The sequence below is a fragment of the Anticarsia gemmatalis genome, chromosome 19 (assembly GCF_050436995.1).
Source record: "Anticarsia gemmatalis isolate Benzon Research Colony breed Stoneville strain chromosome 19, ilAntGemm2 primary, whole genome shotgun sequence".
Classification (NCBI taxonomy): Eukaryota; Metazoa; Arthropoda; class Insecta; order Lepidoptera; family Erebidae; genus Anticarsia; species Anticarsia gemmatalis.
Genome location: NC_134763.1, coordinates 11,703,135 through 11,718,666, shown reverse-complemented (window position 1 = coordinate 11,718,666; position 15,532 = coordinate 11,703,135). Strand labels below are relative to the sequence as shown.

The 15,532-nt window shown below is 39.5% G+C and overlaps 3 protein-coding genes across 4 annotated transcripts; 2 read left to right on the top strand and 1 right to left on the bottom strand.

Moving 5' to 3' along the window:
• Window positions 1–2,141: 2,141 nt before the first annotated feature.
• LOC142981293 (uncharacterized) lies at window positions 2,142–5,542 on the top strand. Its single transcript, XM_076127090.1, has 7 exons — window positions 2,142–2,690; window positions 2,879–3,082; window positions 3,416–3,538; window positions 3,628–3,726; window positions 4,296–4,469; window positions 5,060–5,440; window positions 5,484–5,542. The coding sequence occupies exons 1-7, from the start codon at window positions 2,615–2,617 to the stop codon at window positions 5,540–5,542; spliced, it is 1,116 nt and encodes a 371-aa protein (XP_075983205.1). The 5' UTR covers window positions 2,142–2,614.
• Window positions 5,535–6,842, top strand: LOC142980858 (uncharacterized). The gene is made up of 2 exons (XM_076126418.1): window positions 5,535–6,293; window positions 6,551–6,842. Exons 1-2 carry the CDS (start codon window positions 5,557–5,559, stop codon window positions 6,591–6,593), a joined length of 780 nt encoding a protein of 259 aa, XP_075982533.1. The 5' UTR covers window positions 5,535–5,556; the 3' UTR covers window positions 6,594–6,842.
• Window positions 6,843–6,871: 29 nt separating this feature from the next.
• On the bottom strand, window positions 6,872–9,193 carry LOC142980859 (mitochondrial intermembrane space import and assembly protein 40-B). Of its 2 annotated transcripts, none has more exons than XM_076126419.1 (3): window positions 8,539–8,678; window positions 8,188–8,422; window positions 6,872–7,277 (listed from the first exon to the last, which is right to left on the bottom strand). In XM_076126419.1, the coding sequence occupies exons 2-3, from the start codon at window positions 8,418–8,420 to the stop codon at window positions 7,064–7,066; spliced, it is 447 nt and encodes a 148-aa protein (XP_075982534.1). In that variant the 5' UTR covers window positions 8,421–8,422; window positions 8,539–8,678; the 3' UTR covers window positions 6,872–7,063. The 2 variants fall into 2 exon arrangements, with proteins under 2 accessions (XP_075982534.1, XP_075982535.1); XM_076126420.1 differs by lacking the exon at window positions 6,872–7,277 and adding an exon at window positions 9,004–9,193 and having other exon boundaries at window positions 8,285–8,422; window positions 8,539–8,810.
• Window positions 9,194–15,532: the final 6,339 nt, after the last annotated feature.

Genomic DNA, 15,532 nt, shown 5'->3' with positions numbered 1-15,532 from the left:
TTACATATCGCTACCTGTAACTATTACAAACAAATATAATAACAGACAAGATATCAAGAACATGTACACTAAGGAACTGCTAACAAAAGAAATTTCAGAAAGAAAAATAACTCCATTTACACAAAGCTCTGATAATATCACACACGGTACACCGGCTGTTAACAAGAGAGTTTTAAAGAGAATTCAGGACTTAGAGAACGATTTGAAACTTGTTAAAAAGCAAATAAAAAATGAAACTGAGATGTTAAAACATTTAGACAGTAAGTTGATACGGGATCTAAAAAACCCGACAAAAACTGCATCCAATACTAATGTTATGAATACATCCATTATTAACACCAATAAAAAGGTCGTAGTACAAAAACATGCATTGAAAGGCAGCACGTTCAGAAATGACATCCGATCATTTAATAGACATACAGGTAAAGAGTACGTAGCAAGTAAGCGCCGTATTGATGCCACTTATGTTCATCAGAAAGTTGTTGTCGAAAACAAGGAATGGAATAAAAAAACGATGCCCAAGTATTTAGAGAATGTACCTCAACACAAAGTAATCTTAAAACGAAGCGAAGATGAAGTGCATAATTTGAGCAGAAGCAGCAATTCATATAAAAATATAAGCTCTAGAAAAAATAATAATATTTCATATAATGCTAGAAGGTACGCTTGGCTCGAAAGTACTTCCACAATACATTTTGAACCAAGTATATTTAAACCGGACAAAGTTGAATATAACAATGACGACATGGAAGCACTTATACAAATTCAGAAACTCAGAGTACCAAATTTTATGTTACGTCATAAAAACTCAGACACTCATATTTACTCGGGCGCGGATTTGATGCCCCCCACAAGAGTCACGCAAAATATTGTCGATCATATTACAGGATACGAACATAAAACGACAGAGAGTAAATCAACAAATACATACACTAAGGTATCTGTTCCTGCTAAACCGTTCAATCCCGGCACACAATCAATTAATTTATACGACCATTATATGGATGGATACGGAAATATAAACGATGCTGGTGATTACGGTTTCGAAACCAAGTCAATTAAAGCTAACGCTAACGACAAAAAGTATATGAAAAGCGATATCAGAGATAGATTTAACAGTGAAGGAGTTCTCATCGATGATGATGACCAACAACAAACGAAAACGACAGGGCAATTCATAACAAATGCGGCTCCGCTAGAGCTAGTCAGTAATGCGACACCAGACCCAAACACAAATACTTATCGCAGACAGAGGTACGACTCACAGGATGACGGAATGTTCTCGGATGTTGATGCTATTCTAAAAGCACCGATTAGTAAAAATAAAACGGATGACAATAACTGAAAGAAAGGCGTGTAGCGTGTATGAGGAAATTGCATATCTAGGTGACATTACGTTGTAGGCTAATAAATTGCGATCAAAATAATAAAATTGTTCCGGTTATCTGTACTACATGTATGTATTTATGTAATTACTAGCTGACCCGCGCAACTTCGCTTGCGTCACATAAGAGAGAATGGGTGAAAAATTTCCCCGTTTTTGTAACATTTTTTACTGGTGCTCTGCTCCTATTGGTCGTAGCGTGATAATATATAGCCTATAACCTTCCTCGATAAATGGAGTATCTAACACTGAAAGAATTTTTCAAATCGGACCAGTAGTTCCTGAGATTAGCGCGTTCAAACAAACAAACATACAAACTCTTCAGCTTTATAATATTAGTATAGATTTACTAGCATATGTAAGTACGTAAACTGGTGATAAACTGTTATAGATGAATGATGTTTAAAACTGGACGTTTTAGACGTGGTTCTGTTACTTACTACTACTACTACTATACATTATACTAACCTGCCTGCCTACTTCTATATAAGCTTAGGACTGATGTGGTTTCAACAGTCTCTGTACTAATACTACTCCGCTACATCGTGAATACAAGTGTCGAGATTTTAATTGTATGCAATGTCCACTGCTTGATGTTGTTAACAAAGTACTTAGTCACCAAACTGCAAAGTGACGTGTATAATAATAACCGTCTGTAATTACAGTAAGTACTAGATACCTCTATATAATGCAAAGTGTGTACAAACTATACAACTACATTACTGACTATGAACATGCAAATTGTTACATACCTAAGTACAATGATAGTTTCGAATCGTTTATATTTCTCGGCTTATACAATACATCTGTGATCACAATGCATTGAAATATTCAGCAGGAGATAGCAGAATATTAACATTTTGCTGTTCATCATGCAGCTGTTCTAGATATCACTTATGTTTTATCTTATCAACTTCTTCGCCCTTGAGATATAATAGAAAAAGGCGTTAAAATGTTCGTTCATCTGTAGGTTAAAAAGAAGTCGTTAAACAGAAGATACTCTTCCTTTTTATCGAAAAAATGTAATATCCTGTTTCTAACGAAACACAATTTGTATAATAATATATATTTTTGATTTGCAATAAAACTTTGAAACAAGATTACTTTACATATGCCTCGCGTGAAACTCAAGTAGGTACATAACTTTCAGTTGCAACTACCTCTTACCGGATATGAAAAGGAAATAAGAAAAATAAATATGTTCTTGACAGTTCAAAATAAAACGCGGCAATGATGTTAGTTATATTATTGATAGTTTGTTTATCAACAGTTGATTGCGTTCACTGCCGCGAGCTAGCGAGGAGAAGTAAGTAGACGCACGCGTCGACAACTATCTCATGTTAGCATTGATTCTGCAAATGCAAATAGTTTCTTTATTTCTAGAACTAGTACAAATCAAAAAAGTTACAGGATAAATGACAGTTGTTCAAACCGTCGTCTCTTATAGTTCGTTTCACGTTTTGAAGTAAGCCGGCGAGTGAATGTTATTTCCAGCATTGCAGAAAGATCCCATAAAGAGTCAGTTGAAACAATCCCTGGACAACATGGACACATTCCTGCGACACGTGCAGCAGAAGCTGGACGACAGCCGCATCCTGCTGAACCACATCGACGACGGCGCCGGCGCCAGCCCGCCCTCCACCCGCGCCTACCCGCGCTCGCTCGACGACCTCATCTCTCCGCACGCGCGTGACACACGTTAGCTACGACTACTTACGACCATCTATCTATCTCTTGCGCTCTGCTCATACTATAACTACTGCGTGTATATTAAAACCCCTTGCAGACGACACCTGTAGAGGGGGGGTTAAGTAATTATTCATAGGTTGGAACCAATCCTCGATCCATTAGGTGCGTTCAATCTACGTAAGTACCATCCGCCAGTGCGTGCAGAATATCGTCATTATAAAATACATAATAATATGCTCTATTCTTTCATTCGTTGTCTAACTCTGATTTGCTGTAGGTACTATGTATGTGTAGAAAGAGCCTTGGCACTTGGCACATACAATGTTATTTTACTATTTCCAGACTCAGGCCCGCCGACGCCAGGCAGGAAATCTGATATAGAAATAAGCAGTGATTTTGTTCGTAGGGATTCCGAAGTACACATGATACACGTGAGCAAGGTTCCCGTTCGTTCTGGTGGAGAACGTAAGTCCTTAGACGTGTAGATATCTAGCGCAGATCCAGATTATTTGTGAATTATTGAATTGTTCTCATGCACGACGTGGTTATTACAGACAGTCTAGTCTCCGCGACCGGCAAGTACTGGTCTAGGAACATGACCACGATTGCTCAGACTGTACAGAGAGCACAGAGCACACGAACTCGTAACAAAGGTACAACACATTTATCCACTACAAGCACTGCTACGTAATTTAGTGTGTATGATATTAATGATATTTAGTATCAAATCCTTCCTCCCGTGTCTGGAGAGTCAGCAATTCTGCATAAAGCTGCGAATTCTATAGAGCAGGTAGTGAAGCTGACATACCGTTAGTTCATGTTTCAGCCGACTAACAGGCCGTGCAGGGGATAGGTACCTACGACATGTTAAAATACTGTCAAATTGGAAACTGTTGTTAAAGTGATACAAACCACACCAGTCCGATGTGGCAGCAGTGACAGTCTAATAGTTCACAAAAAAGTTTAGAAGAACAGTTACGGGGTTTTGACACGGGCCTCTTCATTTATTTAAACACGAAGATACTCGCAATACAAATAATAGCTTTGTCTTGCTTGAGTCCATTTTACAAATTGGATGGGGATCATCATTCTTTTAACTGCGTTCGTGTACAATGACATGTTAGTTCAAGCTGCTCGAACAAAACTAACATGTTGTGGGCGCGACTGCGAGTAAGTGGCTCGGTCGTGTCGACAGTTCGCCATGTGGTGTTTGTATGATCAGATATTAGAAAGGCAACAAGTGCGTGGATGCGGGCGCACGCGACGAGCGCGGCGCAGTGGTCGTGGAGCGAGCCGCGGCTGGAGGACGTGATGCCGGACGCCGCGCCCGACTACCCGCAGGTGTTCCGCCGCGCCCCGAGCCAGGCCCCCACACACCACTGCGACGCCGGCGCAGGTAAGGACGTATGGCGCAGATACAGTAAGCCTTCGTACTGAATGTATCATGTTGCGGTAAGCAGCCTGCGCCTCTTATCGCCAGCCGACGAGGCCTTTCCCTCAGAACTCTGAGGGTGGGCAACACCCGCGCGTCACCGCCACATGTCGAGCCGATGCATGCTCGAGCACATGCACCGCTATATAACTAGTAAGATTGCTTATTTGTATGGATGCCTAGCCTTAGTATATACTCCGTCGTGCCGCTGTTGATGCAAGGCCCAAAGGCTAACTGATAATTGTTCATATTAAGACGAAGCTGATTATTGTTTATACCATAGCAATGCTTTATTCAGCACATAAAGCAGTTGCTGAGATGCACGTTCAAACAAACAAACTCTTCAGTCTTCAGCGTTATTGTTATGCATTAGTCAAAACAAATAAGTACATACATATACATATTATTATAGTATATTGGAGAACAATTCATATACCTACTTAAGTTTTTTTTTTCTACGTTGCAAATGTCTGCACTTTAAAACATTTTTTTACCGACGCGTTATATTAGCAATTAATATAGGTATTGAATCATTATCAATAAATTCATGACAGACTCGAAGCATGCATGTAACGGCAAACGTTTGAACGTGGCCGCGGAGACGACGCTGGCCGGGCAGCGGGCCGGGCAGCGCGGCAGCGAGGCACGAGCGCGACACCTCGCTCACCCACAGACCTTCACCGACTTCCTGCACATGTTATTGAACATATTCAACGACTATGACGACGCTCACTTGATCAAGTTGTTCGCTATCATCAACGACGAGGCCAGGAAGTATCACTACAAAGGGTGCAAATTCCACGAGCTGCTGGACAACTATGATCTCAGAAAATTTATATCTCGTAAACTGACTCAAATGAGAAACTCACGTCCACAGAGTGTCAGGCGTCTACTGTCTCAGATAACAAACAAACTGAACGACACCAGTTACAGTCGTAACGAGAAGAAGATCATCGAGTACCTCAACTCCGTGTACAGGGACGACGCGCGCCACCGCTTCCACGCCGCGCTCACAGACTTCGACAACTACAGACTGAACGCACTGAGCGCCATGAACTCACCCCATGCACTCAACGCTCCGGACAATAATGATCTCCAACAAATCGTGAGGAAGGCGCTGAGATCTATCATTTTCAACTATTACACGCGCTTGAAACATACCGCAAGGTCCGCACTGAAGTCCGTACTTGTTAAATATTGGAGCAATATCGATTTCAAGAACTTAATGGGTCCGATTAAAGCGATTGATGAAGATAAAATAAAATCGTTCCGCCAAATATATAATGCTTCAGTGAAGATGGAACTCGGTAAAGGTGATCAGGAAACTAGTCGTAACGACTTCGTAAACATCGTTAAGAGCGACAAAATGCGACAAAGAACAGTACAATCAAACAGCTCCAAACCATTACACGTGAAAAAACACAAGCGTAACCGTGTAAAGAGTGTTGCTCGTTCTCCTCGCACACGTGGCAGAGGCGGTGGACGTGGCAGACGTGATAGGCATTCACCGATAACATCGACCTGTGCGACTCGGATGCGCCTGAGCTCGACGTCTGCTACAATCGAGCAACCGATGCGAAAGATACGAACAAATAAGCGTGCTGTACTGCGCTCTGGCCTCTCGACACGCACCACGACTAACACCCAGCTGCACAATGTACAAACAATGTGGCCGGAAAAAGAACAAATATTGAGCATGGCGAAGACGCACAAGCCCGGAGACTTGTTCGTGAACGTACAAACCATGGCGCAAGTCACAATAAAAGATGTCAACGCTAAAAAATTGAAGTAAGTAGCTATGTATAGGTAGGTATACCCATACCATAATAACAAAAATATACTGCCGTTGAGCAAGAACATTTAAATATTGCAGATAGGTACCTGGTACCTCTCTAAGCCAATTTTACATCGTAAGAATTCAAAGACCTTATCGTTAAAATGGTTCAATTTTTTTTCACTAATTATAATTAGCTGAACTTGATGAATGAATACGTAGGTATTTAACTGCCATGTAGCTCATGCGTTTATATTCTTGTGTATTTCAGGTACACGATCCATTTTAACAACATTTTTCCAATGCTTGGGTAACAGACACTTGAAAGACCCGAAATGCAGTATAAAACATTCTTGCAGTGACAGTGAACACAGAACACGCACATTGAACACAGCAGTAGAACGTCAGCCTAGAACGTGACGTGTTTCAATTCAGGATACCTATTACTAATGCTATTTGTATAATAGTTTGGTATCTAATAAAAGTTGAAAAACTATGTTGACAAGTATATCTATAATATTACTTTTATGGAACTAACATTCAGGAAAAAACATCCAAAGTTCCTTGTTTCATGCAAATAAAATACTGAAGGTTGTAACATAATCAATATATTGGCAGTACGCGGCACTTGACACAGGGCCGTATCACCAAACTACATAAGGCTAATAAACAGAACTACTCAATGGAAGCCACAGTTGTCACCGGCGGCGGTGGTTAACACACTGCACCCAGTACTTTCATGACGTCACTCTCGCAGCGCAGACATACACTCACTGTTCCACACTTATTTCTCCGCCGAGGGTTGTGGAGTGTCGCGTGTGTCGCGTGTGTCGCGTGTGTCGCGCGTGTCGCCAGCGTCGCCAGCGGCGGCAGAGGCGTCGATGGCGGCGGCGAGCTCGTCGTCGTCGTCGCGCCCGTACAGCTCGGGGTAATGCGACATGCACTCTTGCATCACACTGAACTTCTCGTAACAGTCACTGCCCTTTGGGTCCGCTTCACTGCAATTATTCACATACATGTAGACATCAGTTCGTATGACGCAGTGGTTAACGTGGTCACCTCGCCTCGTCCACAGTTGCGCCGCGTTCGATGGGTTCGAATACCGAATGTTTGCATAAACACAGATTCTCTTAATTAAACAACAAAATTGGTACAGTTAAGAATGTCTGTTCTTAACTGTACCAATTTTGTTTTACACAAGTGGAAGTTAGTGTAGTTTTTAAAGTAAGTAATTTATAAATGTATTTTTAACAGAAAAGTTGATGTATCTGTACTATCTATACTACCTATACATGGATGTTTTTCATCTTGTTAGTAGCATCCCCAAGCCCTATGGCAATAAACTAATCATTTGTGTGACTAGCACAATGCAATGCTACAGTGAAGGAGATTCAAAAGAGCCAAGAAACGCTGGTTCTTAAATCAAACAATACAACTACACTTTCTCTAACAACCATGTGTATAATAATACTGCCATAGAGATATCAAAATCTGATTCTTTCAATATTTAGTATTTTCAAATTGAATCATATTATGTAATTTATCAACATTACTGAAATAATTAATTATTTCACATTCCGTAAGTAAACAGCTAACTGATCAAAAAGACGGCACATCTTGTGTCTAGCAGAGATTGCTCATTATAATAATAATATATGATAGCTGAGCTGAGTTTACCATTCTGTTCAAGTGTACTTTGAATTTACTCCTCTTATAATTCCAAATCTCTCAGGCAAGTGTTGCCTTGCAGTAGTCATATAAACAAGTAAATATTTATAGTGATTTAAATATCATCAGAGTGATATATAATGGTGACAGAAGTTAATACCACTTAAATCCACCATGGATCACTCAGCATACATAGTCATATGATTAGACATTTATTTTTTTTATTGAGAAAGTACATACCTGTAATGAAAACATGAGAAGGCATCTCTGAACTGAGTACCACAGGGTCCAGTGGACATACCCCCGAGGCACGGACAGCCCCAGTTGATGGAGCCATCGGGGAGGATGAGGCCCGGTGCAGGTTCAGGCTCGGGGAGGACTACTTTGCTGGGAGTGGCTAGCTCCTCCTTAGAGGCTACAATAACCACATCTTTGCCGTCAAGGCCAGAGGACAACACTGAACGAGTTTCCATTACTGCAATAATAAATTAATTCTATCAGTGAATCATGAAACAATGTTGAGAGTTGTGACAGTAAGCTACAAATACCATCATAACAGACATTTTTGTAATAATTTAAAAACTGTACTACCTATTAGTATTGTATGTGTGTTTGTCTGTGGATGGATCTAAATTAGCGCGTGCAGCGAGGGCGCGTGCCTGGTGACTCGCAGCTCCGAGGCGCCGAGCGTGAGGGCGGCGCGCAGCTTGCGCAGCTGGGCGGCGGGCACTCGCAGCAGCGCGCGGCGTCCGGCCCTCAGCACGTCCACGGTCAGCTCGCCCGCGCCCGCCTCGCCGAACACTGTCTTAGCCGCCGCCTCGATACTGCGCCGAACTGTCAACCCACTCAACTCCGTACTGCACCTGTAAGGCGACAACAACTCACACATTTTATTTAATTTCTGACTGAACTTTATATTTAAGAAAACAATCTCATGTTCCTTACGTACACCTGCGCTTCAAACCTATGAGAGGTTTTAAGTTCTGCCTCAAAGAAATATAAATATTATGCAATTTATTGCAACGTTCTAGAAGCCAGTTAGAAGATTACACTTACTCGATGTCCAGGTAAAAGTACCGAGAGCTCATTAAAATATATGTAGTACAAGTACAGCAAAAGGTTTGGACTATTGTTATCAGCAATTATCTTTCTGAAGTCTAAGAATGGAAGAAATTGTAAATACTTTACAATATGAGAAATACCAAGTTGAGGTTATTATGTTATGACTTATGACAGCCGACAGGCGTGGTACGTCAATGTCAAATTATAGAAAAGAAAGAATAGGTGAGAATGTTTTTGAACTTACAATAAATTTATTGATTTTCAGTAGTTGTACAATCAAATAATTTATTTGTTTTTTTTTAACACCATAAGGAATAACCATTTAATTTTTTATTAACACACATATCTTCTTTTCGATTTAGCGACACCTAGTGATAAAATGTAGCATTGTCTGTAATATAGGTATGATGATAAGCGGTAGATGGCGTTAGTATGTAGTAATAAACACAAACTGCTTACATTTTAATAATATTACGAACTTCTGGTTTTTGGACTCGATTCGTAATTACAGAATTCAATACTTTTTGTTTACCAAGACAGCTTGATAAATAATTATACCAAATTGTAAAAAGTGATAGCCGAGTGGTATAAGTTGACACCTCCCACGCAAGTGGTCGCAGGTTCGAACCCGAGGCAACACACCAATGACTTTTCGAAGTTATGTGTGTATTAGAAATAATTATCACATGCTCCAACGGTGAAGGAAAACATCGTGAGGAAACCTTGCATGCCTAAAAATTTGTTTAAAACATTTATTGAGGGCATGCAAAGTCCCCAACCCGCACTTGGCCAGCGTGGTGGACTCAAGGCCTAACTCCTCCCTCATTATGGGAGGAGACCCTTGCCCAGCAGTGGGACATTAATGGGTTAAATTTATTTATATATCTGGGGGCACGGCAGTGGCCCCGTAAGTCGAGCACAAAAAAGCGGCACGGCGGCCAGGTCGATCTATTTGTTTTAAACGTAAAATATATTTAATATTGGCATGATAATAACTTATGCAATAACTTAAGACAGAAGGTCCTTTAAGTAGTGATTAAATAGATTAATCGACTTGGTATTATATAGACCTCACAGCTTTTTACGGCAGAGAGACTGAGCTGCGAGACTTGAGGTTTTTTACAGAATGTTTTTGACGGCATTTATTTAAATAGTAAAAAGTTATCCTTCAACTTATAATATATTTTTAATGAATACATAACTAAGTAGGTAGGTACTTACACCGAAAAATTTGTTTTATGTGACTTCAAAACTAGACTAGGTACGCTTCGAAATAGGTAGCCAGGTTTTAATTTACCCGTATTTTTTTGTTTGTTACCCCGTAATCCTTTACACAGGTCTATAAACGTTTCGATGTGATGATTTTTATTCAAAAGGTAGTGCTTCCGATGGTTCCATTTTAATTTGGTTGATTATCGACAGGTAGGTAGAAGTTTTAAGATGCCCTAAAGAATGTGTAATGTATATTTAAGGACAATGATAAAAATATGGTCATGTTTGTTCTGTGATGCTTGCAGTGACATTTTGCTTAGTCGTTTTTTTTGCAAAGATTTTAAGCCGTAACCTATGTAATTGTAATTGGTTCGAAAATAGACCAGTACATGAATGAATATTTTATACGAAATATGATTTTGAACGATTAGCTTGTCGTTATGACTGTGTTAGGTGGTGGTGGATAATCGGTTAGTGTCCATCCGATGCGTCTCTGCGAGGTAAGCCACTGATCGACGGACGAGTAAGACCGCGGTTTTAAATACCGACGAACCTGGCTCGCGGCTCGTTGGTGCTGATCGATTAGCAAGCAAAACAGTCGCAAACATGTCTTGTTCCGAGTCTGAAGCCTTGTGTTATCTCGCCATAGGATATTACGCAGTTATGAAAAAAAAAAGAAAACGCCCTAATGTTTGGGTTAAAAGTTGGATTGAAAAAAGGCAAGCTTTGTCACATACCGATGGCGAGCCGAGTAAAAAATATAGCACGACGACGAGCCGCGAGCCAGGCTCGGCGGTATTTAAAACCGTGATTTTGCAATGATACACCGGCGAGCTTTACCAACGAGCCATAAAACCGCGGTCTTACTCGTCCGTCGATCAGTGGCTGTACACGCCAACACGTTGACGTTGTATAACGAACTGCACTGTGTCAGAGTCGCCTCCAGCTTCGTACACTCGTACAGATATGTCTTCTTTTATTAATTTATTAAAGAAGGTAATTGAGGTGAAAAAAAGCGATAATCATTTAAGGAAATTTCCTATCTGTCGAAAATATCCGAAATCCTAGCGACGTAGATTGTAAAGCAGGCAGGGGTGGAGGGCGGGCACGCAGAGGCGCACTCGGCTCGAGGGCCATTACCAGATGAAAGGGCTCGCCGCTCCTCACGCTACTGCCACTACTGCCACTAGTCGGCACTACTATCACTAGTAGCACTAGTAGCACTAGTAGCCAGCTGTTCCACTTTGTGAGTCGTGACCTATTTATACGCCGCCACCATAACCACGTACCTACAATATCGTCGCGACATTGTGCATTTCAGCTACGGCTAGTGCTTACTATTTTATGGATTCATAAACTTTGAGAACTTACGTAGCTGGAACTTGGCACTCGTGAGGCATGATACGCTGGCACTATATTCCGTAGACAGCCCAACTAGCACACAAGCTGCTTATACAGTCGTTGTACAGCCTGATAGTTGCATAAGAGTCGTTCAAATGCTGTACAATTCTCTATTAGTTGTATACTAGCTATTTAAAAAACCCTTTAACAGCTAGGCGGGACAGTAGCCGTTTAGTAGGAAACTAATGACTTATAGTGATATATGAGCATGTAATTGCATCGCTAGACAGCCTAGGGAAGTATAACTGAGTTAATGGAATCTTCTATAACACCGTTAACTGTATAAGGGGACTTTAGGAGATAAAGGAGTTTAAACAGAGTTATGCGTTGCGCTTATAGCGCTCAAGAGCGTAAATAAGCTTTTTGTAATGCCTTAGGTTCTATAACAGATTTTTTTAGGGCTAGTGTATTACTCATCTATAAAAGAGTTGCGTAGGTATGTAATAGCGCCTTGAGCGTTATATCAGATATTTATATAGCTTCTGTACGGCAAATAGATGTATAAGGTATCATTCTAAACATTTTTACAGCCATGGGGATTACAGAATTATGTTAAGCACCTAAAGCGCTATAACCGAGTAATATACCTTTATACTAAAGCTTAAAATTATTATCATAATATATTTACATAGGTGCAGTGGTGGTTCAGTCTGTCAACTGTTTTTAAAGAATAAATAAAATGAAATAAAATAAAATAAAATAAAATAAAATAAAATAAAATAAAATAAAATAAAATAAAATAAAATAAAATAAAATAAAATAAAATAAAATAAAATAAAATAAAATAAAATAAAATAAAATAAAATAAAATAAAATAAAATAAAATAAAATAAAATAAAATAAAATAAAATAAAATAAAATAAAATAAAATAAAATAAAATAAAATAAAATAAAATAAAATAAAATAAAATAAAATAAAATAAAATAAAATAAAATAAAATAAAATAAAATAAAATAAAATAAAATAAAATAAAATAAAATAAAATAAAATAAAATAAAATAAAATAAAATAAAATAAAATAAAATAAAATAAAATAAAATAAAATAAAATAAAATAAAATAAAATAAAATAAAATAAAATAAAATAAAATAAAATAAAATAAATTTAATATTCAACGACTGACCCCTAAAAGACCCCTAAACGAGTAAAATGCTGGTGTGCGACCAAAACAATTATATTGAAGCACTCCTATGCCACAACTGCAGAAACTTGAGGTCTACAACAGCAAACACTAGAGCCTTTGTACAGCTTAAGGCGATAACCCTAATTAAACTATCTGTAACCCTCAAAGTCTTATTTATGTTCAAAATACAATTTCCAAATCCACATATCTATATAATTTTTGCATTTAAAACTGAATATTTTGTGGGCGCATGAAAATATTGACGATAATATACATATATATTGACAGTAAACTGGAACTCGCACTTTCATATCACGTACACAAAGAAATAAAAGCGATAGACTACTTGTTATTTTCATAATCCAATCCGTAAAAATAAAATGTCTCCTCATTTGTCACTGATGATTCATTTTAATACAATATATTTAGTTTACACCATAATAAACCGACCATATTACTAATTTAGAGCGTTAGCATTTATAACCGTTACACAGTAGCGCTAAAATAAGGTAAAGGTGGTATAATCGCGCTGCAAGAGCTTTTCCGAACGCTCGTGGCGCTAACCACCTCTGTACAACAGCTGGTAAGCGCCACGAAGCTGCGAAAAAGCTCTTGTAGCGCGATTATACCACCTTCATCTTATTTTAGCGCTCCTGTATTACTACTATACTACGTACTATTATAATTACTATTTACGACCACTGTAGATCCAATGTCGAGCTATAAGCTGGATAGTATGGGCCTATTTGACGCTACAAGAGATCTGTAGCCGCTTATAGAACCACTATACTTCTTACTAAGGAGCCTAAGGCGTTATAAAAATCCTTTAACCGGCCATTGTGCAGCTTGTTATAGCGCTTGTGTGCTAGTTGGGAGGTACTTGTTCAAAGTTACTGCCTCAGTGATGTGGTCGGTGGTGTATGCTGTTGTCGCACAAGAGGTCTCGGCACTGGGTCGGGCCAAAAAAATATTTTCTGAGTTCTAAGTCACACACTTCGTCCTGAATGTGCAAAAGAAAATGAAATTTCTCTTACCGTCATTATTTGTTCGGGTGATGTAGTTAGTCCGAAAAGGTTGTTCCTACAAGGAATTGTAGAAATCGCTATTCTCAATCCTTGTTTATAACTCAGCGAACAAAAGAGTTCTGTGTTTATGTAGTGCATTAGTGCTTACTTAGGCTATCTTAGATAGGCTGTCGCGGGCAGCTCCGTCTCGCGCCGGTCATCGCTGCCGCGTGTCGCTCGCAACCCAGTGCCAGCTAATGAAGTATTGAAAACATTCAATAGATCCCGTCCTCGCTCCCTCGGCCGTTTAATGCGGGGCTCCATTGTAATACATAAAGGTGCATCAACATATTTATGAATCCGCCGGTAGTTTGTCTGCGCGCTATTCCCGTCCTCATGTATTCATGTATAGAGCACGACACGACGACGCACGCACCTGTAGTTGTAACTAAATCACTTATTCAATAATTCGTTGAATATAAATCGAGATCGGGCACGCTCCACCCGCCGCCGCCGTCGCCGCGTCGCACACAGCGCTCCTCACGAAAACATCGAACAATCTGGGATGAAGAGAATCAGACAATACGTAGCGAACGTGGCCAGCAGTAACTAACTGAACCTATATTTTAGACTAGAAGAAAAACTATATTACTTATAGTTTCGTGCTGTGGATAATCACAGCATGCAAGAGGCAAGGCAGCTATTTCTATTGAGGACTGAGATGTCTATTGTCTAGTCAGCAGCAGTGAGCACTACGACTCCCGACTTGTAAACTATGGAGTACGCGACAGAGATCCACATTGTACACGCTGAGCCCATGCTCGAGTACTACAGTACAGGGGAGACATATCCCCACCGTGCTAGTGGGAGTTTCGACATATTAATATGATAGTTACAAACTGGGTCATGTCTCTGCGTAATGCGTTGATTAAGTACTAATTGACAATGTGCATGACAATGTAAATAATGAGATAAGTCTACCATTATTACACAGCAGGCGAAACGAATGGAGGGGGCTCGTGACTCAGGGAGGACGTTTCAGCTCTAATTAAAATGTGAATGAAGAATCGCTTCCACTTATAGTTTCGAATGGTCTTAGCGCCACTGTACTTAGCAGTAGACAGTACAGCTATACGACTTATAGCTATACGGATACTCGTCTAGATAGTTATCCACTGTGCTCTTGCCTCCGATGATAATTGTCAGTGTTAGGCAAAACGAGCAATGTATGGGTACGTTTTGGTTAAGCTCGTGTAAGATTGCGTATCGTGGTGCGAAGTCGTACGTGTTCAAGAGTCGGGCAGGCGCTGCGCAAATATTCGTCGTCCGCACGCCGCCGCCGCACGGTGGATCGAAAATCGGCTGTAGAAGACATAGGATCTCGATGTCGTGAATGTTATTTTTTTCGCTGGAAATGACTTCTGCTGATCATTACTGTTATAAAAAATGACATATGAAGTAATTGTATGCACAAATGGAAGAGTTATAATTTTTTTAAGAAAAATTTGTATGGAGCTGACATGAAAAATGAGAATATCTCTGGAATCGCAAGGTTGGCCGTTATATCCTCGCACACTGATATAGTACTATTTATTTGTGAATTTTTGACATACTTTATATCGCGGCATCACTTGCGATTTTTTTTCTAAAAATCGGCAAAATTTTCAAAAAAAAATTTTTGTTTATGATACATTTTAATGCTTAAATGTGACTATAATAAGTGTAATTTACAATATTTTTTATGCTTGGACCAAAACATTCTAAGAAATCACACAATCGTAT